This window comes from Hibiscus syriacus, unplaced genomic scaffold, assembly GCF_006381635.1.
Source record: "Hibiscus syriacus cultivar Baekdansim isolate YM2019G1 unplaced genomic scaffold, ASM638163v2 tig00113719_pilon, whole genome shotgun sequence".
NCBI lineage: Eukaryota > Viridiplantae > Streptophyta > Magnoliopsida > Malvales > Malvaceae > Hibiscus > Hibiscus syriacus.
In genome coordinates, this window is record NW_024063467.1 from 125,411 (window position 1) to 152,428 (window position 27,018).

Below are 27,018 nucleotides of genomic sequence, written 5' to 3' on the forward strand. Positions count from 1 at the left end.
TATACGGTTGACGACAAAGATCAAAGGATGAAGAAGTTGAAGAGTCCATTCTCAATTTGAGAAGATTGAGGTATTTTTGGTGAAACAGAGTCCGAAATAATATTCAGGGGGTCGAAAGGGTGTAGACTAGAAAGTTTGAGCTTCATCGGTCGACAGATGCGACGACCGACAACTGTAGACGCGACGACTAGCAAGCTCGTTCGTTAAGTTTTTTTAATGGCGGGATACAAAAATGAAACAAAACACTAAACGTTTGTTTTTTTGTTTAGATACTAAACGCGAAATTTACCCAAAAATTTATACAAGTATAGTTGTGCCAAACCAAACCAAATTAATTTATTTCTTCATCAAACGGATCACACCATAAACTTTTAAGATCGAATCAAACTGAAATTCGAAATAAAAACTTCTAACACATTTAATTTTTCAAATGAAGAGAAACATAAGGGAATAGTTTTCCTCTAGTAAGTTGCTTTCATTTGGGCAGTGTCGTGTCATGTATCATAATCCTAACTGCAAACGAAACAAGACCGAGCCAGATACCAACCACGGAGCAAAACCTAGCCGAAGTGGTCCTCCCGGATATGAGGTCCAATATACTCTTGACCCTACTTTACCAGGGCAGATGGAAGATGGGGAGATTCATCTCTTTTTCAATCCATATGTTCAAAGGGTCAATGAAGATCTTCAAACTAAAAATGGGACCCCAATAGAGCAGGACCTTAGGTTATTGTATTTATTTGCCCGACAAGTTACCTAATGTTTATGAAGTTGGCCATGTGAGCAATATGGAAGCCGATAACAAGACAAGAAATTCCTTCCCCACGGGTGATCGATTCATACTTGCTTACACATCTCTAGAGGACCCCATTTGGTGCCGTCTTTAACGGACCAAACACCGAGAACCAGGAACAGCAAAGTGAAAGAACTTATGTCACATCGGCATCCAAGAGCTTAATTTGACCTCTTTTATGATGAAGTGTGTCACTTCCCATGCAATTATTATACTTTCCGTTCCGATACAACATACCTCTGAAATCAACAAGCAAAGCTTAAATACACCTCCAACTAATAGACTGATTAGATAGATCTATTACGACCCTAACAAAGTCAATCAGAAGGTACCAATCCCATACCGATCCCCTGTTTTCGCATTCCGTCACACGACACCCAAAAGACGGTAAATAACCAAACTTGAACTCACCTAAAGGGGGGGGGGGTCTTTTTTCTTCTTCTCCCCTAAAGAATCTCTCATGGAAACTCGTTCAGAAATCTTTGTCTCAAAACACGACTCTACCGCAACGGCCCAACCTGCCAAACAATCTTCAACCCACATATCCACCTTAAGCAGCCAGTTGAACATCAACATAGCTAAGAGAAAAGGATTCCATAAAAGTGATGTTGCAAATAAGAAAATGCTGTGTGAAAGCACACAAGTGCACACCAATATTAGTCGTAAAAAGCCTGGCACGGTAATAACAAGCAATATTGTATTCCACACCAAAGATGCGTGAACACTGAATAAGTTACACACACAGATACTCATAAATCTCAAATTTTAAGGTGCTCCACTACAAAAATCAGTTTTCGGGGGCAAAACAGACAAGGAAAAGGCATTGAAAACTTCAAAGAGGATCTATCTATGCCTCGGTGACTGGGAACTCAAACACATCTTTTCCAGCAAGCTTCCGGTAAACTGCCAAAAAGGTCTCAAGCTTATACTCTGTGTTGTTCCGTTCCTTTAGGTCCAAATAGACCTGCACCAAACAGGTAGCAAAAAATGAATGAGCATCAGCCATCATAAAATCAATCATATCTATGAACGGTGACAACAATCATAATTTTGAAGGACTAAATACAATTCTTTCACCCTTCACTTGGACATTTTTCTTGACATTTAGCATCCTGATTGTAGAATTAGTATTAATTGTTATATGAGCAGTACCTTCATTATCTTGGTTCCATCAATTCTATATCTAATACGCTTCCCGACAATCTCAGCAGATAAGACGATATCTTCTAGCATAGCTTCATGTACAGCAGTTAATGTGCGGCTGCGTGGCCTCTGAACAGCAGAGCATTTTTTTGGAGGCCTTAATATCCTCCGGGTAGCAATAAGAATCACATCATGTCATGTAAACATAAACCAAGTTAAAACCAAGAACATGAGAATACGACCAATCAAACCAATAAGTAACAATCATTATTAATACAAAATAGAAATTTATGCAAAACGATAAACCCAAATCAAGCAAAAAGAATTCACGCAGAAATACCAATTCATGATCAATACAATAAAACAGGTTTTATTCTCATTTTTTTTTCTTTTTGCAGAAATGCAATAAATAGTTTAGTGCTTTCCTCACCTTACCACTGAACTTCTTTTCAAGCTCCCTCACAAGCTTAACATGAACCTTACGAAAAGCTTTCCTCAATATGTAAGGAACATGGATAACAACAGATTTCCGGCTACCAGATACATCAATCTGACTGCAAGTGGAAAAAATGTTACAGCTATCATACGATGGGCAATTTACAAACATAACTTCACATTTAATGGACCATAATTGATCATTCTTACACTGCCAAATTAATGTAGAGATCTTTGAGGTCGCTTTTTAGATCGTTGTTGGTATTCTCCAAATCAAAGAAAGCCTATAACAAACAATCCAACACACCTTCTTAAATCATTCACAGAACAACACATTTTCAGGAACATTTCAAGTGCAGCAAACATAAGAGCAGTTTAGAACCTGGGCAACTGACTCCTTAAACTCCGTTGGCTCGACATCTTTATCTTTGTGGATCTTCTTCCTCGAAGTATACATCTTTAATACCTGCATTGTGAGAAGAAAATAAAAAAAGTTGAAAAAGAATTTTGAAAGAAAAGGGAAAAGTAAAAAAAAATCAGACGAATTAGAAATAGGATCAAGTATTCAACTATCCATGAACAAATTTTAAAGGTTCAATTTAAGATGTGTAGAACAATTATACAATTTCAAGATTCAATAACAAGCGAACAATTTACAAGTTTTACGGTAAGATTAGAATTTCATGCTGTGTCAAACGAAAGCAAATAATATATGTATATGCTTCAACTAGAAATGTTTTTACACTCATTTGGCAACAATTCTTGAATAAACAAGAAAAAAAAGGTAGTAAACACACACACACATGTATATATCAGTTTTAAGCCAACAGCCACCTCTCAAGTACATTCACCAAAACAGACTACAGAAATTAGCATATCAGAGAAAACTGAATATAAACAAAAACTAGAAGTAAAAAAAAAACGGAGCAAGCGAAACGTCTGCATTCTCTTTGTTTTCCATTCATTTTCTAGGCAACCAAACAAGTGATAAGAAAACCAGAAGTTTCACCTGAGAAAGTGCAGCAGATGGAAGTGACGACGGACTGTGAAAGGTTGCAAGCTCCTCCTTTCAGCAGATTAGTGAGGAGCTAGTGTTTCCTCCGATTTGAGCTTTATAGTGTTGACAATGATTTCCAAATACACGCGACGGTTATGATTCAGTTTGGACCTTATTGGGCCGGGTTTTGGATATTCTGATCTGTATAGAGGGATGGACACGAACCCAAACTTGACCGGCTTTGACTCAATCCAATATTATTAGATCGAGTATAAAAAATTCGGGTATAAAAAATTCGGGTAGATTTAGGTTTTTTATAATATATGTTCGGATCGGGTCGAGTTTAAGTTTATGTTAAAAATACCGAACTCGATCCGAAAAATAGAATAATTATATCTTATATATTTCGAACGAAAAATGTATTTTTTTCAAATCGGATCAATCCAACCCTAGTCAACCCAAGTCTATTCATGTCCGGTGACATTTACAATGTAAGTACATGGTTGTCCTTGTGCTTTTCTTCTTTTAATGCACATAATTAGTTGTTTTACGTAAAAGTGGTGATTGATTTCACATAACTCAAGAAATGTGGATCTCAAAAATGTAAAATTAACACTCAAATTAATCTTAAAAATAAAGAGGAAGCAAACTGGGATATGGTGTTTAAACAAAGGTTAACTTTTTGAAAATGTTTTTAAGTAAAAACTATCATTTGATTAGATAAAAAATGTTTAAATTTTAACTGATATTTTGAAAATTAATTTTTTTATTTTTTTATAAAAATTTTAAGATTTTAAAAATAATCGAAGAATACGTCAAGTAATGATAATTTTGGAAATAGTATGACATAGGAATAAAACCTAAAGATTTAAAATTGGTAAAAAGATGATGAAATAAAAAATGAGGTGGATAACAAGTGGTTTTCATGCCAGTAAAAAACAAGCTACATTATTCTCTTATTTATGATTTAATGCTCGAATGACAAAATATAATAATGTCAAAATTAAATGATTACATTGAAAATTTTAAAAAGTTTATTAACTAAAGTAAGAACACAATCAAAGTTAAGTGATGAAAGGGCGTACTTTATATTTTTATAACGATCATTTCCTCTTAAATTTTAAATTAATGATCAAAATGGGTAACACTTTGAACCTTAAACATAGATACCATCCGTATAATTTACCTTATTATTAATAACCCAACAAAGAAAGACAACAATATTATTCATAGTTTAGTCACTACAGTTCTCTTAGCATTTAGACCGACTTTGACTTTTTCTCTCCCTCTCTAGCCCTTAATTCTTTGGCTTTAGTTTATGATTTTTCCAGTATGATTCTAGACATCTGAATATTATTATTCTTATAACCCTTTCTTTGTCCTTTTGGCTCCTTTTCTATGGCGGTGAAATGTTGAAAAAGTATGGATATTTCATATTTGTGAGCTTGAGTCGAGACTCTAAGAGAAATTACAGTTTGTTGTTGTTGTTGTTGTGAGAAAAGATTTGATCTTGTTGGTGTTAGCTGAAATGGGTGGAAGAGGAAAAAGAAGCTTTTTGAATGTTGATGGAGTTGTGGACTTTTTCAACAATGTCATGTTGGAGAAGAAGCCTTATCTCCTCTTTTTGATCCCTTTGATTTTGATATTCTGGGCTTTGGAGAGATGGATTTTCTCCTTGTCCAATTGGGTGCCTCTTCTTCTTGCTGTCTGGGCAACCATCCAGGCAAGTTCCTTTCTTTTCGATGTGTTTTATGCTAATGGATATTGGATATGGAACAGCTTTAATGTACACAAATGGATTTTCTTTCTCATTATAGATTTTCTATCTGCCACTCTAATGCAGTGAGAGGATAGTTTTATGTTATTAGAATTCGTTTTTTTGATAAAACATGTACAGATTCAGTTGATCAGGTGATTCTGTTGGATTGTAAGTTCCCCCCTGTGACTTGCTTCTGTTCATATGACCTGCTGGCATTTTTGCTTTCCGTGTTCAGATAATCACTTTCGATTTGGCTCAATATCGGCGTCTTGTTTTAAGTAACATATGATTCTTGATACTCCACAATTGCTATTGCTTCATTTGTTACTTTGAGACAAGAGTACAGATGAAGCTTATTGTTGAAAGGGAAACTGGTTTGGCTCGATTTTTGAGCTAGCAAGGCATAACCCTTGTAGCTAATAGGGTCTTGGAGATTCAGCTAGCTTGCATTAAAAGATTTAGGATGACTATGTAGTTCCAATTGATGTTTTCCCTCTTCATCAGGATAGCTGTTTAACCATTCTCTTTTCATTAGTATTTTTCTATCCAAGGTGTAGACCTCGTGTCGGGAATTGGATTCGTAGGTGATGTTGTCGAGGTTCATTCTTGTCATGTTTTTCTGTTCTTTTCTTCACTTTGGAGTTTGGACTTGATTTGATAAGAATAACTTGATTTTCTATTACAAAACTATTTTGTAATATCAAAATGCTTGAAAGAAAATAATTTTACCCCTTGTCTATCGGCTGAGGGTTTTGTGGCCATTAATATTTAAAATTTTATTACGATGACATTAAGGTATTTCTCTTCCATTGCAGTATGGTAATTATCAACATCGAATAGCTATTGAAGACTTGAATAAGAAGTGGAAGCAAGTTACACTAATTAACTCGGTAGTTACACTTTCTTTGATTTTCTATTTCTAAGATATGTGAGTTTTATCATGATCAATCATTTGGCACTTTTAAACAGAAAATAACACCATTGGAGCACTGTGAGTGGCTGAACAAGCTTTTAATGGAGATTTGGTCCGACTACATGAACCCAAAGCTTTCATTTAGGTTTCAATCCATTGTTGAGGTGAGAAGTGTGGGTTCTTAGTGAAAACTTCATTTATTTAGTCTTATTACAAGTTCCAGTTTTAATCATTTATATCTAGTTGAAAACTTGTGGAAGCTTTGAAGGACAATTTCTTCTAGACCGTGCATTGCATGCTCTGAAGACACACCAAGGACTATGTAAATATATGTTTGCTTATAAGAACTTAGGGAAAATCTTAAGTTTGCATTCAAACCTTAGCTGTCAATGGCCCTATCGATAGACAAATTGAATGTTCGTCTATTGATGTTTCTTATTTATTAATTATCTGACTAAGTGAATCTTCTTGCATGCAGAAACGTTTGAAACATCACAAATCAAGACTTATTGTAAGTGATATGATTTACATTTAGTTCTCAAGAAAAAAGTTCAAATTTACAGTTGGAGACTTTTGATTGATGTTAATCTTTAGAAACATGTTCACTGATGAGACTATTATTCATGTAGGAAAGAGTAGAATTGCTGGAGTTTTCACTAGGTTCATCTCCCCCCGGGTTGGGTCTTCACGGGACTCGCTGGTCAACTTTTGGTGATCAGGTTTGGATTCTGGCCTTCTGGGTCTTTCATGACAACTTATAATCAAAGTTCATTTTCCTTAGTTTCTCGAGGCTAAGATTATGACAATCAGCGTTTATTTTTTCTTTTATGTCAATCGCCGGTAAAACTATAAGGAGGGCCAAATAGTTCCATGACAGTATAGAGGGCCAAATAGTTATCTGTTTTCTTGTAACCTAGGTTACCTATAATTGTTCATCATTGGAAGGAGGTCATGAGTCCTTTCCTTTTGTTTGCTTGGACCACACATCAGTTCTGCATTGATAACGGATACGAGTTACTCCAATGAGGTAGTGAAGATTGCTAATTCAACCATGGTTCATGACTAAAAGAAAATTTTAAAGGGTGACTATTGTCTTTTGATAAAAGTAAAAGGTTTGCACTCTGTTTATCCAAGCTTGTACAGAAGGACAAGGAAATATTTCGGCTTGGCATTTCTTAATTTTTTATTTCTTTCTTGTAATAGTATGGCCTTTGTCTAATGGTTTATTTTCTGTTGTCTAATCAGTGAAATATACTTAAGATCCTCACAAAGCATCTATTCATTTCAACAGCGAGTTATGCACTTGGGTTTTGATTGGGACACGAGTGACCTCAGCATCATGTTGCTTGCCAAGGTGGCCAAGCCGTTCTTCGGAACTGCAAAGATTGTTATAAATAGCCTTCACATCAAGGGAGATGTACGTTGAAAAGCCTCTGCCTTGAATCCCTTCTTTCTTTTCTTTATATCGGACAATGAAGTCCTATCTAGAAATTTGATCTATCTGATGGGTTCGTTCGTAAATTTACTGTTAGAAGTCTTTGAATGTGGAGAATATTTTTGCTTATTTAATTCTCTAAGACCATTTTTGACTGATTTTCCTCGGTCAAGTTTGTTAATTATGATATGATATTATACCTTTTTTACATTCTGCAGCTTCTGTTGATGCCGATTCTGGGTGGGAAAGCGGTTTTGTACTCGTTTATATCCACTCCTGAAGTTAGGATAACAGTTGCCTTTGGAAGTGGAGGAAGCCAATCACTACCTGCAACGGAGCTGCCTGGTGTTTCTTCTTGGTTGGTATGTTTCTTTCTTACTTTTCTCTTTGCTTTCAGTTTTTAAATTTTTTTTGCAGGCGACAAGTAACTTAGAAAGATGCTAGGTCATCTCAATAATTTTAGCTCTTACTTTCCAGCAGTGGGATAATTTTTTTATGTTTATTTTCTTCGTAATGCAGGTTAAACTTTTGACTGATACATTAGCTAGGACAATGGTCGAACCATGCCGTCAATGTTTATCTTTACCGACCGTAGATTTAAGGAAGCAGGCTGTTGGTGGTATTGTTTATGTCACAGTTCTTTCTGCAACTAAACTTTATAGGAGTAGCTTGAGAGGAAGCCCATCAAGGAAGCAAACGAGTTCCGGTGTAGATGGTTTACAAGAGCACATTAATGATAAAGATCTACAGACATTTGTCGAAGTTGAGTTAGGAGAGCTGACCAGAAGAACGAATGTGAGGCCGGGCTCTGGTCCCCAATGGAATTCAACGTTTAACATGGTTTTACATGATAACACAGGAATTGTTCGATTCCATCTCTATGAGCATACTCCGGGCAGTGTGACGTGTAACTATCTTGCAAGTTGTGAGATTAAGGTAGAGTAAAGTTGATCCTATTGAGTATTGACCAAACATATACTCATCGGACGACCTTCTCTTTTTCAAGATGTTCTTTATTATCATCATCTTTAGTGGCACCGTTAGTTGATTTCCCATTTTCATGTCCGTTGAGCAGATGAGATACGTTACAGATGATTCAACAATGTTTTGGGCAATAGGGCCAGACTCGAGTGTGATAGCCAGGCATTCCGAATTTTGCGGCAAAGACGTCGAAATGGTTCTTCCATTTGAAGGGGTCAATGCAGGGGAGGTACGATGTGATGTGCTTTTCGGTTTCATACTGCCAACTATCAGTTTGTTTTTGGATTAAACGGAGAACAAATATTATTTTTCATTCATTTGTGACGTATGCGTCGGGCTAAAATTGTTCTCTTATATATATATATATATATACATTTAAAAGTTAGCAGTGAAGCTTGTGGTTAAAGAATGGCAATTTTCCGATGGTTCTCTTAGCTTCAACAACTTACGCGTTAGCTCACAACCATCACTGAGTGGTTCCTCAAATTTTCTTTTGAGAACTGGAAGGAGAATTAGTGTTACCATCGTGGAAGGGAAGGATCTTATTACAAAAGACAAAAGTGGAAAGTGTAATTCGTATGTTAAACTGCAATACGGAAAGGTACGGCGGATTTGAGGTTGCAAGTGTGATATTAAAATCGTCGTACTAGAATTAATTATGCTTACCATTGATTTTTGCTATGAATTCTTTTCAGGTTCTTCAGAAAACGAAGACAGCACACTCTTTTAATCCGGCTTGGAATCAGAAGTTTGAGTTTGACGAAACCGGAGATGGTGAATATCTGAAGATAAAATGCTACACAGAAGAGGTCTTTGGAGATGACAGCAATGGCAGTGCTCGTATAAATCTTGAGGGATTGGCGGAAGGGTCACCGAGGGATGTATGGATCCCTCTTGAGAATGTGAATTCAGGAGAATTAAGGCTCCAGATAGAAGCGGTTAGGATCGATGACAATGAAGGGTCGAGGGTAACTTTTTATATGTGCACTTTTCGACCTACAAGGCCTGTGTTATATAGCATACTTTGCTTGAAAAATTCAAAGACTGCATCATATATGCATACTTGTTGATGATCTTCTATCTCGAGTGCATCTATGCTAATACGCTTTTCATTTTTCCTCAAGGGTTCTGCATATCACGGCAATGGTTTGATTGAACTTGTGCTTATTGAAGCAAGAGACCTAGTAGCTGCTGATCTAAGAGGGACAAGTGATCCGTATGTGAGGGTGCAATATGGGAACTTGAAGAGACGAACAAAGGTATCGAGACAACCTGATTTCGAAATAGTTTAATTAATGATGCAAATTTATATTGCTATGTGCAGTGCTGTATATTTATATATAGCTTATCCTATTCATGGAATGCCCTTCAGGTTATGTACAAAACGTTGAACCCTAAGTGGCATCAAACGTTGGAATTCCCTAACAACGGCAGTCCTTTAGAGTTGCATGTCAAAGACCACAACGCGTTGCTACCAACATCGAGCATAGGTGATTGTGTTGTGGAATACCAGAGACTGCCTCCAAACGAGATGGCCGATAAGTGGATACCGCTACAAGGAGTCAAAAGGGGGGAGATTCACGTTCAGGTTACGAGAAAAGTTCCGGAACTAGAGAAAAGACCGAGTCTGGACCCTGAACCATCTTTAACAAAAGCTCATCAAATATCAATCCAGGTGAAAACATGTTGGTTAGGTTGATTTCCACGGCCCTATATGATCAAACAATGTCGAACTCTTAACATATTTTATTCAATGCGAGTTTGTGTACAGATGAAACAAATGATGACCAAGATTCAATCTTTAATTGAAGATAGCAACCCCGACGGAATGTCAGCTCCGTTGAGCGAACTCGAAAGTCTCCAAGATATGCAAGAAGAATACATGGTACAGCTCGAAACCGAGCAGATGCTTCTACTGAACAAGATAAAGGAGCTTGGTCAGGAGATTCTGAACTCATCGCCTCCTCTAAGCAGAAGATCTTCTTGAAGTTGAATCGATTCTCTACCTTCCGATATTACACGTAACATGTTCTACCGAGACAGTTTTTCTTACCCCGGAAATGCGTACCGACGAACGATCACGTTCATCACACACGACATAATAATCCTCGACAGAATAGGCATCCCTGCTTCATAGATTTGGCTGATTGTGTTAGGATTGCATAATGGCTGCTCTGCTTGTTCAAGTTGTTCAAATACAAATGGTAGCTAAGATCATGTACCGAGTTGTATTGCTTAAATTTATGAGTACTGAATTTGAATAATGAAATAATTGTTAATAAATTATTGAAAATTAAAATATTTTAATGTAGTTACATGGTTTTGATGGGTATAAACGCTGAATCTTATTTCTTTTAATTTTATTTTTTATTAAACTGATTGTATTATAATTTTTTCGAACCTGATTACATAAAATTTAAATCTAAATTGTATATATATTATATTTTAATATTGACCCAATAAATATAAGCTAAAGTACATGAATGTTCCCTTGACTATAGGATATTGTTATATTAAATCCCTCGACTATTGAACGACTATAGAATGTTATTGTGTTAAGTCCTTCGACTATTAAAAGTTATAAAATTGTCACTTGACTATTCATTATATTCTAAACACATTTTTATTTTTAAAAATTGGCAGTTGTTTAAGTTGAATGTTAACATAATGATTGGGATATGATAGTCGTATGAGATTTTATGATCAAATTTTATCATATCACAGTCAAAACGTTTAGATCAGAATATCGTCTATTTTTTTTAATGAAAAATGATGATTTTGGAACATAATAAATAGTAAGGTGATCATTTTGTAATTTTTAATAGTCGAGGGACTCAACAAAGCAACATTCTATAGTCGAAAGACCGTTTTATAAATTTTAATAGTCGAAGAACTTAATAGAATAATGTCCTATAGTCAGAGACCATTTATATAGTTTACCCTAATATAATCAAGCCCAATGCCAAAAAAGAGCCATATCGATTACGAAAATGTCTATTTTCTTTTAGAGGGAAAATGAAATCTTATCTCTTCCCCCACAACTAAGAAAAAACCCCGCTTTCTTCCGAGTTTTCCAGTGCTACAACCAAAGCTAAAGCAATGGCTGCTACTCCTCAGTAACAAAAGGCAAAGCAATGGCCTTTAATACCACAAGATTGGCGGAAATGCCCCTCAGAACCCCACTCCCTTTCTCCTCCTATTCCTACCCTTCTTCTCTCAACATTCTCTTCTCACTCCCAAAACCGTCATTTCACTTCTTCGGCTCTTTACCCTCTCTCCGGTCCGGAATCAACCTGAGCTCCATTTCGAACCGCTATTCTTACCCGTGGTACCACCACCTATCCTCCGTACCTCTCAACACCAGTGGCGCCAATTTTTCCCTTCAGGCCTTGCCTTCCCATTCTGAAAAAGTCATCCAATCGGACGGTAACGGTGAAGCGGGTGTGGAAACTCGGTATTTCGATAAAGATAGAGGTCAAAGCGCTATTGACAGGATTGTTCTCAGGCTGCGAAACCTTGGGTTAGGATCAGATGACGAAGATGAAGACGAGGATGATGAGACCGACGATTACGATTCGACGCCGGTGACCGGAGAAGAGAGATTAGATGATTTATTGAAGAGAGAGTGGGTTCGACCAGACACGAGGCTGATAGAGAGAGAAAAGGAGGAAGATTTGCTGCCGTGGGAGCGGGAGGAGGCGAAGTCGGCGGCGGCGGCGGCGGAGGTGGTGAAGGAGGGAGGTTTGAAAAAGGGGAGACTCAGGGCGCCGACATTGGTTGAGCTGACAATTGAGGATGAGGAGCTTAGGAGGTTGAGGAGGATGGGGATGCATTTAAGGGAAAGGATCAATGCGCCGAAGGCGGGGATTACGAAGGCGGTTTTGGACAAAATTCATGATAAATGGAGGAAGGATGAGTTAGTTAGGCTTAAGTTTCATGAGTTTCTCGCCGTCGATATGAAGACTGCTCATGAGATTGTTGAGGTTGGTTTGTTGCTTTTAGTCACTGGAAATCTTAGGCTTTGGAATCATTTTATTGGTTTTGTTATTCATGCATGCATTTCTATGGCTTAAGGATCATTTTAAACCTAGGGATTAAGCTTGTCTGTAACATTTTTTTGTTTTCTAAAAGAAAATTGAATGATGTTATCATGGAAGTGATAAACTTATGCTAATGTTTTGATTCTTATGGGGTAGAGTGGTTGATACATAAGCCTTTTGGTTTCTAGTTTTACATGGTGAACGGTGATAAGGGCTGAGAATTGAGATCTTATGAAAGAAATCTAAAATTCTAATGAGTTAAATTAATTTTGAAGTGGATAATTGGACATAAGTAAGGAGCTTTTCACTAAAGTAGCATGCTATTTGATGCTGGGTGGGAAATCAAATTGTTCTTGTTTGGTAGATTTGGAATAATTAGGATTATCTGTACCCAAAGTCAATAATTCCTTGCTTCTGTGATTTAATCTGATATCATGTTTCTGACTTCCGAATGCTTGTATTGTTACAACATAATATTCACATCTTGTATTGATGGTCAGCGCCGTACAGGAGGATTAGTTATATGGAGATCTGGAAGTGTTATGGTGGTCTATCGTGGGAGTAACTACGAAGGTCCTTCTAAATCCCAATCAAATAATCAAGGAGAAGCCCTTTTTATTCCAGAGGTTTCTTCCTCCGGTGAAAAGGAAAGTGAGACGGGATCAACTTCAACCCCAGAAGTGTCTGATAAAGTTGTGTTGAAGGCAGAACGTAGTGAAAGCATGACTGAAGAGGAAACTGAGTATAGCAGCTTACTAGATGGTCTTGGTCCTCGGTTTATCGAGTGGTGGGGTACTGGGGTTCTTCCGGTTGATGCTGATTTACTTCCTCAAAAGATACCTGGTTATAAAACACCTTTCAGGCTTCTTCCTGCTGGAATGAGACCACGGCTTACGAATGCAGAGATGACAAATTTACGGAAAATTGCTAAATCACTTCCTTGTCACTTTGCCCTGGGTATGTTCAATTTTCTTCATGTTTTCTCTTTTGATCGTCTGTTTGTGACTTTAAAGAGTTTTTCTATGTAAATATTCTGCTAGGGAAGAATAGAAACCACCAGGGATTGGCAGCTGCAATAATTAAGCTTTGGGAGAAAAGCCTTGTTGCAAAGATTGCTGTAAAACGAGGTATTCAGAATACAAATAACAAGCTTATGGCAGAGGAGCTAAAGGTATATTCTTTTACTACTTAAAGGCTCCAGGAATTTAGTATTTAGCATGTTCTTGTACTAAGTACACTAGTAGGTTGGAAAGCTACGAATCATTGCCCAAGCTGAACTTCTTACTCATGAATGATCATAAACTCGTTTTCAGCATGATTTATTAGCTTTTTATTTGTTTACTGTTTTACCAATTGTTGGCAATCTTTTGGCTACCAAACTGTTTTACCTGATTGGTGCTGAGGCGAACACTCTTTGACTGGTTCCTTCCATGCCCAATCCAATTCAATTAAGATTAAACCCCAAACTTATATTAATTTATGAGCATGCATGCAAGGTAGCAGAGGCAGTTATTAGTTAAGTCGATGAAATCTAATTTAGAAGTATATTAATTTATGAACATGGAAGACATGTGCAGCTTAAAGGAGCATTGTAACTTTTATCCGAGTTATAATATTAGTAGCATTTACCACCACAATTATCTCATGATCATCTGTTTGCCCCCTGTATGAAAGTTTTCATGTGTTTATTTGGATTCTTCATCATTTAATATATATGCTGCACTTCCTAAAGAGACGAGAGTATACTGCTCATTCATGCTAACAATTTTGCAGAACTTAACCGGAGGTGTCTTGCTGCTTAGAAACAAGTATTTTATTGTCATATACCGCGGAAAAGATTTCCTTCCACCTAGTGTTGCTTCTGCTCTGGCAGAAAGACAACATTTGACAAAACAGATTCAAGATGCTGAGGAGAAACTCCGGGTCAGAGCAGTTGAGCCATCTCAATCAGGTGAAGATAAAGGACAGGCACCTGCAGGTACTTTGGCTGAGTTTTATGAAGCTCAAGCTCGCTGGGGAAGAGATATATCTGCCGAAGAACGTGAAAAGATGATTGAAGAAGCTTCGAAAGCTAAGCATGCTAGACTTGTAAAACGCGTCGAACATAAATTGGCTGTTGTAAGTATAAATTTATGCCAGAAAGAATGTCTACTTTTGACTATTCAGTAGTTTTGTTGTCATTTTAAACCATTCAAAAATTAACCATAGAAGCTTCTTTTGATGTATAAGCATGTCTGTATTTTCTATTTATCTTTGAAAGTTTTCATTTTCTTGTTTAGTGCTTCTAGATAGCTGCCGTCTGCTGTAATTTTTTCCATGTTTGTATCTGCTCTGGGTAAACAATATGTTTGGGTTATTATATTTATTTGTTTACTGATATTTATTGAATGCTTGAACATGCAAACAGGCCCAAGTCAAAAAGCTTAGAGCAGAGAGACTACTATCTAAAATAGAAGCCTCGATGATCCCTGCTGCTCCTGATTATGACCAAGAAACAATCACCGATGAGGAAAGGGTTATGTTTCGCAGAGTTGGTTTAAGAATGAAACCATACTTGCCTCTTGGTATGTGATCTTTTCGTTTGGTGATTGAAATTTGAATTTAGAGTTAAAATGCTTGATGGTTTGTACAACTATATACTAGGTATCCGGGGTGTTTTTGATGGTGTAATTGAAAATATGCATCTGCATTGGAAGCACCGAGAACTTGTAAAGCTAATATCCAAACAAAAGAACCTTGCATTTGTCGAAGATACAGCAAGGTTATTGGAGTATGAAAGCGGTGGGATACTGGTGGCAATAGAAAGGGTCCCCAAAGGATATTCTCTCATCTACTATCGTGGAAAAAATTACCGCAGGCCCATTAGCATAAGGCCAAGAAACCTTCTAACAAAGGCAAAGGCATTGAAGCGCTCAGTTGCAATGCAACGCCATGAGGTTTGATATCTTACATTCTGATTTTATTGTTATACTTGATAACAATTCCTCCATATTACTTTTATGTCTTACATCATACTATTTGTAGGCTCTGAGTCAGCATATCTCTGAACTGGAGAAAACCATAGAGCGAATGAAAAAGGAAATTGTAAGTGCTCCTCCTTCTCCTATGTACAATTTTCAAACTCTTAACTTCTGTTCTAGATATGTATGCATTCTTAACACAGATCCTTAGCAAGTGGCATGGATAATCTGCCCAAATATTTAAGCAATCCTTAAGAAATGTTGTTAGGTGGATTACGTAATTGAACCAACACTAGGTAGGACTTTAGAAGCGATAATTTGGTTGATAATCTGATCTGCTCAATGCTGGTATTATTTATGGTTACTGTCATGCTCTAGAGATTCGTGTACATTCCCTTCAGTAATGCCGTTTTTCCTGTAAAGTCATTTTTGGTCCTTTCAGGCAACTTTGATTCTTTATGTGTTTTTATACTTGTGAATTCATTGTTGTCCGTATTTCTTGTCACAATATGCTTAAACTGGAGAAATATTGTTGGTTCTGTAGGGTGCTTCTGAAGATGTTGAGGACGATAACAACAGGGGTGCTGACGAACACGGCCAGTTTGATCCTGTCTCAGAACTCTACCAAGTGAGTTTCTATATGTTGCTACTTTAAATTATTTTGTTACTGTTAGGGGACAATGTTTCTTTGTAAGGGAATAATTTGTCAAAATACTTGTTTGCAGAGTGAGGATGAAGCTTCAGATATAGCATCTGACGATGATGACGAATACAAGAATGAGCTTGATGACTATGAAGACGATAGCGAGTTTGTTGATGACGAAGATGACGCCGATGATGACTGGGAAGATGAAGATGGCGAAGGTGAAGCCGACAACGACTGGGAAGATGATGAATCTTTAGAATCGAACATTAAAGAAACCGATTCACACAGACATCGTTGATCAAGTTTCTGAAAATTTGAACAGAGTAGAGTCCATCGATCAGTCATTCGGATTTTCCAGATAATGTCGGGCTGGAATGAGTAACCATACATGATGGCTGATGTCTCTTCCTATTTTGCATTGAATTGATAAAATTGAGGCGGAATCGCTTACATGCATCAGCTGCCATTGAACTGGCTTGTACGATCTGTAGCGATTTGTTCAATTTTAACACCATCAAGGTTTGGTATTGTATACCATTCCTCATTTAGGGTTGGGGTTAATTCAAAATTGATGTAAGTTGTGTAATAAAAAAAATTACATGTATTGGAATTTTCAAAGTTTGTTACTACTAATTAATGTTTTGTAGTCTGAATTCTTTTAATATACATATAAAAACCAGTATGTATATTTCTTTACGATCGAAAAGAAAAAGAAGAAATCTTGATGAACAAGATACTGCAATGGAAAAGGAAATATATCTTGGTAAACAAGTTACTGCAATGGAGCTCGGTTAAGAACAGAAAAATTGAACCTCGAGCTATCAACGTCCCAATAGAGGCCGATCTCATCGTCCTGTTTGAGTTCCCTTCTCTTCACAAAGTCTTTAGTCCAGCTACCGATGAACACATTGGCCTTACGGCTCCAACGCTTGAAAACCATCCCATGTAGGGTGTTGGTGTCACAATCCCAAACTGAAACCGGCAACCCTCGTTCAATGCTTGACACCTGATCGGCGTTCCAGTGCGGCAGAATATGGTATTCCACCAACTCCAATCCCAACATCAGCCTCGCCATGTTCCCAAGATCGCTACTGCAGAGCTTCTTCTTTATGCACCACGGATCGCGGCCCAGTCTCAGCTCAGTCATCCTCAGTTCATCATCCATCTCCACTTTCCTCCTCTTGTAAGTAGGAGGCGTAGGGTTTAACATTGTTTTTCCCTTCTCCAAGCTTCTTTTATTCTTCAGATTATGATGATTGCTGCTTTCAACGACTTCAAACTTCCAATTCCTATTCAGCGAATGAGATAAGTCAAACGAAACATCATCGGTTTCGGTTCGGTCTGATTGCAAACCATCGCCGCTCTTCTCCATGCACATTAGATCACGTACTTCGATCTTCTCCAAAAAGTTCACCGTTTCAATTGGTGTTGAGGAAGACGACGATGTATTACCAAGTGAAATAGATAAATTCGAAGAAACACCCGTCTCTTCAATATCTTGGTGTCCCGACATAAAAGCTCCATTGCCGATCTTCTCCAAAAAGTCCACCGTACTAAGTTCTACTTTCTTCTGCCATGATGGTGTCACCGACTTATCAGTTGACGTTGACGATGGTTTACCAAGCGAAAGAGACGAACCCAATGGAACATTGGCCTCTTCAAAATCAGGGTTCTCCTCTTCTGTTCCACCGCCATGGATGAAACTCCAAGGAATGAATGGTTTGTCTTCCATTGTCGAAGCAAAAGCACCGAAACAAGAACTCTTAAAACCCTTTCTTTAGTGAAAAAGAAAATATACAAACTACGTAAGCTCTCAACGTTATAACATTGTACGATGTTAGGGTTTATATAGAGACAATCTCGAATTTAAGTAGGAAATTAATTCCATACTTCACTTCAAGTAGGAAATATTTTGTTGGGTCCTTTAGTAAACCTAAAGCATCGTCATTGTCAAAACTTTTTCTTAATAAATGATATTTTATTTCAAATATAATGTCTTTGGGAGACAACTTCTAATAAATCTATTATATAAAAACTATTTTTAATTAAATTTTGTACGAGTAAGATCGATTTAGTTCAATCAATTTTCGAAGTTTTTTGAACTGCATCACTAGCCAAAACGATTACACGCATGATACTGTAGACAAAACCAACCAATTCATCGACCCAGCTTCATCATACGTCTAAATCGAGGAAGAAAGAAGTCGATGGCATCGGTTTACCTCAAGTATTTTGAGACGGCTACCGACGGTATAATTCGAGCTTGCAAGTTTTGCGGGCAGAGCTATTCTATAGCAACTGCAACTGGTAAGTCCTGTGGAACTTTTGGCTATGATAATATAATCACTCAATATAATTATTCTCTCATCCATTTGATGGTTTTGTAGGCAATTTAGGAAGACACCTTAAGACTCGGGATTCCAAATATGATAAGACGGGAGAACGTTGCTAGTTCGCCTCCGGTGCAAGCACCACTGCGATCAAGAAATCGCAACCACAAGGGAGAGCACCTCAGGCTGATTATGATCATCTGAACTGTTGTTGCGGAAGACGACTATCGGATAGAGCAAAATCGCAACTGATAATTTGAGAAAATAAAAATGAAGATAAAAGAGACACAAAATTTACGTGAAAAACCCCTAAATAAATTAGGGTAAAAACCACGGGCAACGGTAGAAGAATTTCACTATGATAAAATAGTAATTACAACTTCTCTTGATCGACCAAGGAGAAAACAATGATAATTCTCTCTTGATAAAAAGGAGAAAACAACTCTCAAGAAACTCTCTAAATTCTCTCTAGTATTGGAAGAAAGCTAGAATGCTTTGGGATGGTTTTGAAGCTAAATGAGCTAGGGTATTTATAGTTGAAGCATAAGGATTAATTTGTAAATATCCTAAAGTTTAGTGACTAAATTTTAGTAATTTTACCATACAAAAATAATAAAATTTAAGCCATTTTTTTGACCATTTAGCCGCCCCACTTGGGCTGCTATGACTTTCAGCAATCTCCCACTTGAAGATTTGATTGAACAATCATATCTTCACACCATTCTTTCTACCTTGTACCATCATGTTGCTTACGTCTCTGACAGGCCACAAGAGGATCGACACCAGGTAAATTTATCAGTGTTGATTGTCTTCTTCATGAAATCTGCTATGTTGTCTTTGGTATGGATCTTCTGCATATCTATCGTTTCTTCTTCCACCTTTTCACGAATGAAATGGTACTGAACTCGTATGTGCTTTGTTATTGAATGAAATGTCGGATTCCTTGCTAGATGCAAGGCGCTTTGACTGTCACAAAACAGAGAGACATACTTTTGATTGTGCCCAAGCTCCTCCAATAGCATCTTCAACCAAATTGCTTCTTTACTGGCTTGTGTAGCTGCTACATATTATGCTTCTGTTGTGGATGTAGCCACAATTGACTACAATTTTGAAACCCAGCTTATTGTTCCATCAGCAACTTTGAACACATATCCTGTAGTAGATTTGTTTTTATCCAAATCCCCTGCAAAGTCAGAATCTACATACCCATTGATTAATAAGTTTGATCCTTCATAACATAATGCAACATTTAAGGTCCATTTGATGTATCTCAGGATCCTCTTTACTGTATTCCAATGCTCTTTGCCTGGATTCGCCATGTACCGACTAACCACTCCCACTGCTTGTGCAATGTCTGGTCTTGTGCATATCATAGCGAACATTAAACTTCCCACTGCTGATGCATACGGTACTCGAGACATTTCCATCATCTCTTCTTCACTGCTAGGACTCATACTGGAGGATAATTTGAAGTTAATAGGAAGAGGGGTAGAAATTGGCTTACAATCTTGCAAGGTGAATCGTGACAAGATCTTCTTCAAGTAATTCTTTTGTGAAAGCCAAATCTTCCTATTACTTCTGTCTCGGTGAATTTGCATCCCTAGAATCTTGTTTGCTGATCCCAAGTCCTTCATTTCAAATTCCCTAGCTAGTTGTGCCTTCAATTCTTCAATATGATCTTTGTTGGGTCCTGCAACAAACATGTCATCCACATACAACAACAATATAACAAAATTGTTATCACCCGACCTCTTGAAATAAGCGCAAGGGTCTGCATTAAGTCTGTTGTATCCAAGGCACATAATGAAGGAATCAAATCTCTTATACCAACACCTCGGCGCCTGCTTTCGACCGTACAGAGATTTGTTTAACCTGCAAACCAAGTTCTTCTTTTCTTCTTCTTCAAAACCTTCAGGCTGGAGCATATAAATTTCTTCTTCAAGATTTCCATGAAGAAAAGTTGTTTTAACATCTAGCTGCTCTAGATGTAAATTCAATGTAGCACACATTGTCAAAACTACTCGAACTGTTGTTAGTCGAACCCCCAGGAGAAAATATTTCATTGAAATCAATACCTTCTTTTTGAGCATATCCTTTGACTACCAGTCTTGCACGATACCTCTCAACTTGATCGTCACCATTTCGCTTGATTTTGAAGACCCACTTGTTACCAATTGGCTTCCTTCCTTGTGGTAGTGGCACAAGGTCCCATGTATTATTTTTATGAAGGGCTTCGATTTCTTCTTGCATCGCCATCATCCACAGTGAAGCATCTGAGCTGTTTATTGCCTCCTGGTATGTTGATGGCTCACCGTCCTCTGTTAAAAGACAGTATGCAACATTTCCTTCTATAATATAATCTGAGTGCCAATTGGGACGTCTTCTCACACGATCTGATTGACGAGTTGTTGGAGCTTCAGAACTCTCTTGTTCTTGTTCATCATGTGCTGGTTCTACTTCAGAAGAATATCCTTGTTCAACCTCTTTTTCCACATGTATCTGTGTAGTCTCTGACTTTTCAGCGCTATCATCATCTTCCTTTTCTTTGTAGTTTATCTTCTACAAAGATAACATCCCTGCTGATGATCACTTTGCGGGCAGTGGGATCCCACAAGCGATACCCCTTGACTCCATCAGCATACCCCAAGAATTTGCATTTCCTGGATTTTGGATCCAGCTTTGAGATTTCTTGGGAGTTGTACATCACGTACACAATACTTCCAAATACATGGAGATTTGAATAATCAACTGGTTTACCAGTCCACATCTCCATTGGTGTCTTCAGCTCTATTGCAGTTGATGGAGCTCGATTCACCAAATAACAGGCGGTATTGACTGCTTCTGCCCAGAATGATTTTTCTAGGCTTGCATCCCTCAACATTGCTCTTGTTCTTTCTAACAAGGTTCTGTTCATCGCCTGCCACTCCATTTTGTTGAGGAGTGTTCCCACTGTGAACTATCTTTTGATGCATTCTTTCCTGCAAAAGTCATCAAATTATTCGCTTGTGTATTCTCCTCCATTATCTGTTCTGAAACACTTGATCTTATTTCCAAAATCAAGTTCCACCCGCGCCTTGAAGTTTTTGAAAGTTGAAAACACATCTGACTTCTTCTTAATAGGGTACACCCAACATCTCCTAGAGTAGTCATCAATAAATGAGACAAAGTATTTTGCTCCGCCTAGGGATGTAACTGGTGATTGCCATACGTCAGAGTGAACCAATTCTAGAACACTTTTGCCTCTAGAATTTGATGTGTTGAATTTCAACCGGTGCTGCTTACTTGTTATGCAATGCTCACACAAAGTAAGTGATACCTTCGTTAAGCCTGGAAGTAGCTTTTGCTCCACAAGGACTTTCATTCCTTGTTCTGACATGTGTCCAAGTTTCTGATGTCATAGCATTGCAGAATCTGAACTACATGAGGCAACAAAGGCTTCTGCTTCTAACAAAGTCTCCCCCTTCAGCATGTATAAGTTTGCTGCTATCTTTTCGCCTTTCAGTACCACAAGCGCTCCACGGAACACCTTCATGATTCCTTTCCGTGTTTCAATCTTGCTTGCATTATTATCCAACAATCCGTAGGATAATAAATTTTTCTTCAGGCTTTCACGTGCCGCACATCTCGAACAACTTTAATTGTTCCATCATACATCTTCAATTTGATTGTTCCCACGCCAATGATCTCTAAGGCATGATCATTGCAACTATACATATCCTCCTGAGACAGGTTCATAATGATGGAACCATTCTCTTCTTGAGGTCATGTGGTATGTCGCTCCCGAATCAATGAGCCATATATCTGCAAATCTTTTTCTGCCTTCCACGGTGGTTGACGCTTCACAGCATAGAACATCTCTATCATCTGAAGTGTTTGTGGTATTGCCTTATGGATTGGAGTTTTTATTTAGACTCCAACAATCCTTCTTCAAGTGACCCTTCTTTCCACAGTTGTAGCACTTTAAATTCTTCTTGCTCCTCGACTTCGATCTACCATGTTTGTGACTGCTGCTTTGGCCATGTTATGTTGATCTCCCTCTCATCGTTGTCAATGCTTCTGCTTGTTGCAGATTTACTTGTCTATCTTCCTTGTTCTTGCACCGATTTTCTTCTTGTAGAACAGCAGCAACAACGTCATCGAAGACTAGACTGGTGACATTACTGTTTGTTAAGTTGATGATGAGTTGATCATACAAATCCGGTAGACTTTGAAGTAGAAGTTCAGCACGTTCTTGTTCTACTATTTTACAGCTTAAGGATGTAAGCTGAGAAAATAAAGTGTTCAGTGTGTTTAAGTGCTCCGTTACTGAAGTAGATTCTGACATCCGGAGAGTGTACAATTTTCTCTTCAGGAAAATTTTATTGTGCAGCGTGTGGCCTCGTATAATTTGGTGAGATGATCCCATATCTCCTTAGCTGTCTTTTTCTCTTCGATGCTTGACAATACTTCATCTGTTAATGCTAGATGAAAGTTTGTCATAGCATTTCCGTCCATTTCGATCCATTTGCTGTCATCTGCAAAATCCACCGGCCTTTCACTGATAGCCGCTAGACACCCGTCTTTCCTCAGGATGGCCTTCATCTTTAATTTCCACAATGAGAAATTTCTCCCATTGATTTTTTCAATATCAAATTTCGTTGACATATCTTCAATTACGGATAGCTCTCACTATTTCACTATCGTGAATAGTTCTCTGGAACCTTCAAAGAATGGGTAATACCTTCTTACTTTCTTATGTTGGAGGATCCACCTTTTGGTGGCAACCACAAAGACAATAAGCAGATATTACACACTCTAATCTGGCTCGGATACCAATTGTTGCAGAAGACGGCTATCGGATAGAGCAAAATCGCAACTGATAATTTGAGAAAATAAAAATGAAGATAAAAGAGAAACAAAATTTACGTGGAAAACCCCTAAATAAATTAAGGTAAAAACCACGGGTAACGGTAGAAGAATTTTACTATGAGAAAATAGGAATTACAACTTCTCTCGATCGACCAAGGAGAAAACAATGATAATTCTCTCTTGATAAAAAGGAGAAAATAACTCTCAATAAACTCTCTAAATTCTCTCTAGTATTAGAAGAAAGCTAGAATGCTTTGGAATGATTTTGAAGCTAAATGAGCTAGGGTATTTATAGTTGAAGCATAAGGACTAATTTGTAAATACCCTAAAGTTTAGTGACTAAATTTTAGTAATTTTACCATACAAAAATAATAAAATTTAAGCCATTTTTTTGACCATTTAGCCGCCCCACTTGGGCGGCTATGACTTTCAGCACTGGTTGCTTATTAAGTGGCTCGTTTTAGCTACTCTTCCTCCTTCGACCTTAGAGGAGAAGTGGTTATCGAATTAGTTTAAGTTTTTGAATCCGTCGGTACACTTGTGGCCGGGTGAGAAGTACAAGACTGTTTTGTGAAGTTTTCAGGAGCATGAGAGAAGATTTTAATTATTAATAATGATAATTTATGCATACCAGGAAAATAAATGAATAATAATTATCATTGTAAAGCTTATTTCCACCGGCAACAAAGTCGATTGGTCGAGACATGCATGCTCACGGTTTTCTACCATCAGTGCTAACTCAAAACGTAGGAATATGTAAACAATCCAGTTAGCATTTGCATTCATGGACCATTCCAATCAGGCCATAATTATTTTCATGTTATTTGTATGACTCCATGGAATACTCAATTTCTGTTTATAACATAGGAGAGGGATCAAAGATACAAGGAGCTGGGCTTCAGAGACAGAATCACTCTATGCAGTGGACTTTTCGTTCTTGGATTCTTAAATTGGCCGGATCTTTCGTTCCCTTTACTGCATTTTCGTTTGAGTGTATGCACAGCACATATGTAAAGGTGGCAATAAGGTTTGGTAGATTTGGGGCATCTAGCATTCTCATCGAGGCCGGTTTAGGTCCATTTATAGACCACTCTCTGTGGATTGACTTACGTTTTTGGGACTGCGTAGTATTTTTCATGTATTACTTTGCATGTCTATGCATTTAAGGTTTAACCCCATATGATCTAATAACACATGTAATGGCTTATGGTTACATGAAGTGCAGTCCTCCTCACATGAACACAAAAACAACTTCGGTCTGCAATGTTTATATTGCTTATCCACATCGGTAGAGAGTTCGATGATTCGCTAATGAATTGCCACCATTTTTTTGCAGGTATGCTCGAACATTTGCATTTTTCGACACAATTGGTCTGCATATCCTAGTCTTTACTAGTTATATCGAATGTCGGCTCTAAGCTACCTCAGGTCATCATTCGCCCTCTTTTTTCTTCCGACTCTGCACGTTTCCCTTTCGAAATCTCTGACTCGAAAAATGTATTTCGCTGAATGCAGCAACGGCTCCGAGGAAGCCCTCGTCGGAGACAACAATCTCAACCTCCCGCACGGACTTTAGCTTCATCTACTCAATACTTTTGCATTCATGTTGTTCATCCTAAGAGAAATATATATTATACATAGGGTTGAAAAAAAGCATAGAAATTCCGGAACTTGTACATGTAAAAAGAATAAGATCATTTCATGTGGCAAATAGTTAATGACCACAATGAAAAGGCCAATTCGTTTTCTTTATCTCTTTAAGCTTAAAGGGTTCTAAAGGAATTTACAGTGAAATTCCAAATATGATCAGGCGAATATGCATTTTTTGTTGGGCATAGCCCAAGGGCTTCACCGATTCGGCTTTTTTTAATAGATTTTTTAAAATATATGGATGTTCGAATAATTATGATTCTAGTATTATTTTTACTCTCAATGTGGCCCTACAACTCACGAAACAAACTCAATCTAACCTTTTGACCAACATTTTTTGTCATTTGACCGTTACGGTGATGACGTGGCAGTCTGAGGTACTGACGTGACAATACATTTGTCATGTTAAGTTACCAATTTAGTTCATCTGCCACGTTATCAACCAATGTGGACTGTCACATCATCATCGTAAACTATCACGTCAACACCGTAACGATCAATGACGTAAAACGTTAGTCAAAGGGACACATCTTACTTATTTTCTAAGTTGAAGGGCCACGACAAAAAATAATAATATGAGGACCACGTTGATTTTTTTTCAAAAGTATAGGGACCTTTAATGTCTTTTTACCAATTTTAACTAATAAACTATAATTTTAGTGGTAAAATAGATCAAAATAAAAGAAAATAAAAAAGGATAATGCCTAAAAGGATTCATAGGCTTATGTATAGTGACAAGTATTAGTACTAATATATATAGAATCATACAATAACGATAATGTGGGACTGTGTGTGCCTGGATTTTGATTTCAGTTATTCAATAAAATAAAGTATAAATATAATATCAAATTTTATAGGGTAAATCACGCATTTAGTACCTAAACTATCAGTTTTGATCCATTTTAGTATCCAAACTTTCAATTGATTCAAAATTATACCTAAGTTTAATTTTGTTTCATTTTAACATCCATCGTTAAAACTTAGCGTATTTAGTACCTAAATTATCAGTTTGGTATATTTTAGTACCTAAACTTTCAATTTTTTTCAAAAGTTAATGTTAAATTTTGAATGAAATACTAATGAAACAAAAATTAAACTTTAGATATGATTTTGAAAAAAAAATAAAATTTAGATACTAAAGTGGATCAAAACTGATCATTTAAGTGATAAACGAGTAATTTACCCAATTCTATATGGTACTTTTACTGTCAATCTATTTAATTAGAATATAATTAGGTGCCACTTTGATTAGATTGTACTTGTACAAACAATAAAGGCAAATGAATGTGTTTTGGAACCATCAAATGTCCCTATACTTTTGATAAAAATTGATGTGACTTTTGTATTATTTTTCTTTTAGCGTAGCCTTTTAATGTTTTTTTGTCGTTAACTGTTACGATATTGATGTGGCAATTCACAGTGTTAATGTGACAAACCACGATGCTGACATTACAGACTAGGATGCATATTAACGTGACATATACATGATAGATTGGCTAAATTGGTAACTCAAATATGTCAAATGGACTTCCACATAAGTATTGTGAACTATCATGTTAGCACCGTAAACTGGCACATAGTACTGTAACGGTCAACGAAAAGCGTTGGTAACAAAGTTAAATTGGATTTTTTTTAAGTTGAAGGGTCATATTGAGAGAGAAAATAATACAAGGGCCACACTATTTTTTTTTCAAAAGTAAGGGTTGTTTGTTTACTTCAGAATGATTAAGCGCTGAATGATTCAAATGCTGAATGGTTTAGAGGCTTTGTATGAATTAGCTCTGAATGTGACATGTTGTTTGATAATGGCTCCGAATCATTCAGAATGTACTTTGATGCTGAATCAGTCAGCACTGTTTTGCTGAATCAGTCAGCACTGAATCATTCAGATGTGAGAAACAAACACGCTGAATGTTGAATAAACCACTAATACTTTTTACCTTCATTTAATTATGAATGATGCCAGTAGTTTCCATAATAAACATGATATATGCTTTTATATATAGATGTATATGTGTATAAATGGATATTTATTTTTGGTTAAATATTAAATTATATTTAAATAATTTTATAGTCATTAAAAGTTTA

The 27,018-nt window shown here is 37.1% G+C and overlaps 3 protein-coding genes across 4 annotated transcripts in view; 2 read left to right on the top strand and 1 right to left on the bottom strand.

Moving 5' to 3' along the window:
- Positions 1 to 10,740, top strand: part of LOC120186785 (synaptotagmin-5-like) — a 29,182-nt gene extending 18,442 nt beyond the window's left edge. Inside the window, exons 4-17 of the mRNA XM_039190635.1 lie at positions 4,843 to 5,091; positions 5,943 to 6,017; positions 6,097 to 6,204; positions 6,519 to 6,551; positions 6,670 to 6,759; positions 7,332 to 7,457; positions 7,694 to 7,837; positions 7,995 to 8,411; positions 8,551 to 8,685; positions 8,839 to 9,057; positions 9,152 to 9,424; positions 9,581 to 9,715; positions 9,829 to 10,131; positions 10,228 to 10,740. Of these exons, the coding sequence (XP_039046566.1) occupies positions 4,897 to 5,091; positions 5,943 to 6,017; positions 6,097 to 6,204; positions 6,519 to 6,551; positions 6,670 to 6,759; positions 7,332 to 7,457; positions 7,694 to 7,837; positions 7,995 to 8,411; positions 8,551 to 8,685; positions 8,839 to 9,057; positions 9,152 to 9,424; positions 9,581 to 9,715; positions 9,829 to 10,131; positions 10,228 to 10,443 (2,469 nt within the window). The 5' untranslated portion in view covers positions 4,843 to 4,896 and the 3' untranslated portion in view covers positions 10,444 to 10,740. The remainder of the gene's footprint in view (positions 1 to 4,842; positions 5,092 to 5,942; positions 6,018 to 6,096; positions 6,205 to 6,518; positions 6,552 to 6,669; positions 6,760 to 7,331; positions 7,458 to 7,693; positions 7,838 to 7,994; positions 8,412 to 8,550; positions 8,686 to 8,838; positions 9,058 to 9,151; positions 9,425 to 9,580; positions 9,716 to 9,828; positions 10,132 to 10,227) is intronic.
- Positions 1,556 to 2,543, bottom strand: LOC120186727 (40S ribosomal protein S7-1-like). Its single transcript, XM_039190603.1, has 3 exons — positions 2,367 to 2,543; positions 1,946 to 2,128; positions 1,556 to 1,757 (listed from the first exon to the last, which is right to left on the bottom strand). The coding sequence occupies exons 1-3, from the start codon at positions 2,541 to 2,543 to the stop codon at positions 1,641 to 1,643; spliced, it is 477 nt and encodes a 158-aa protein (XP_039046534.1). The 3' UTR covers positions 1,556 to 1,640.
- On the top strand, positions 1,716 to 16,632 carry LOC120186782 (CRM-domain containing factor CFM3, chloroplastic/mitochondrial-like). 2 transcript variants are annotated; one of them, XM_039190633.1, is made up of 10 exons: positions 1,716 to 1,725; positions 11,534 to 12,439; positions 12,997 to 13,453; positions 13,537 to 13,667; positions 14,270 to 14,614; positions 14,904 to 15,060; positions 15,140 to 15,432; positions 15,521 to 15,580; positions 16,001 to 16,084; positions 16,182 to 16,632. In XM_039190633.1, exons 2-10 carry the CDS (start codon positions 11,591 to 11,593, stop codon positions 16,398 to 16,400), a joined length of 2,595 nt encoding a protein of 864 aa, XP_039046564.1. In that variant the 5' UTR covers positions 1,716 to 1,725; positions 11,534 to 11,590; the 3' UTR covers positions 16,401 to 16,632. The 2 variants fall into 2 exon arrangements, with proteins under 2 accessions (XP_039046564.1, XP_039046565.1); XM_039190634.1 differs by lacking the exon at positions 1,716 to 1,725 and adding an exon at positions 11,443 to 11,484 and having other exon boundaries at positions 11,517 to 12,439.
- The last annotated feature ends 10,386 nt before the right edge of the window (positions 16,633 to 27,018 follow it).

Coding starts and splice junctions, on each gene's coding strand:
- LOC120186782 (XM_039190633.1), top strand. CDS start 11,591: ATGGCCTTTAATACCACAAGATTGGCGGAAATGCCCCTCAGAACCCCA. Junction 13,454..13,536: donor TCCTTGTCACTTTGCCCTGG/GTATGTTCAATT, acceptor ATATTCTGCTAG/GGAAGAATAGAAACCACCAG. Junction 15,061..15,139: donor GAAACCATACTTGCCTCTTG/GTATGTGATCTT, acceptor ACTATATACTAG/GTATCCGGGGTGTTTTTGAT.
- LOC120186727 (XM_039190603.1), bottom strand. CDS start 2,543: ATGTTTGTAAATTGCCCATCGTATGATAGCTGTAACATTTTTTCCACT. Junction 2,129..2,366: donor AAAAGAAGTTCAGTGGTAAG/GTGAGGAAAGCA, acceptor TTTACATGACAT/GATGTGATTCTTATTGCTAC. Junction 1,758..1,945: donor ATGGAACCAAGATAATGAAG/GTACTGCTCATA, acceptor TGTTTGGTGCAG/GTCTATTTGGACCTAAAGGA.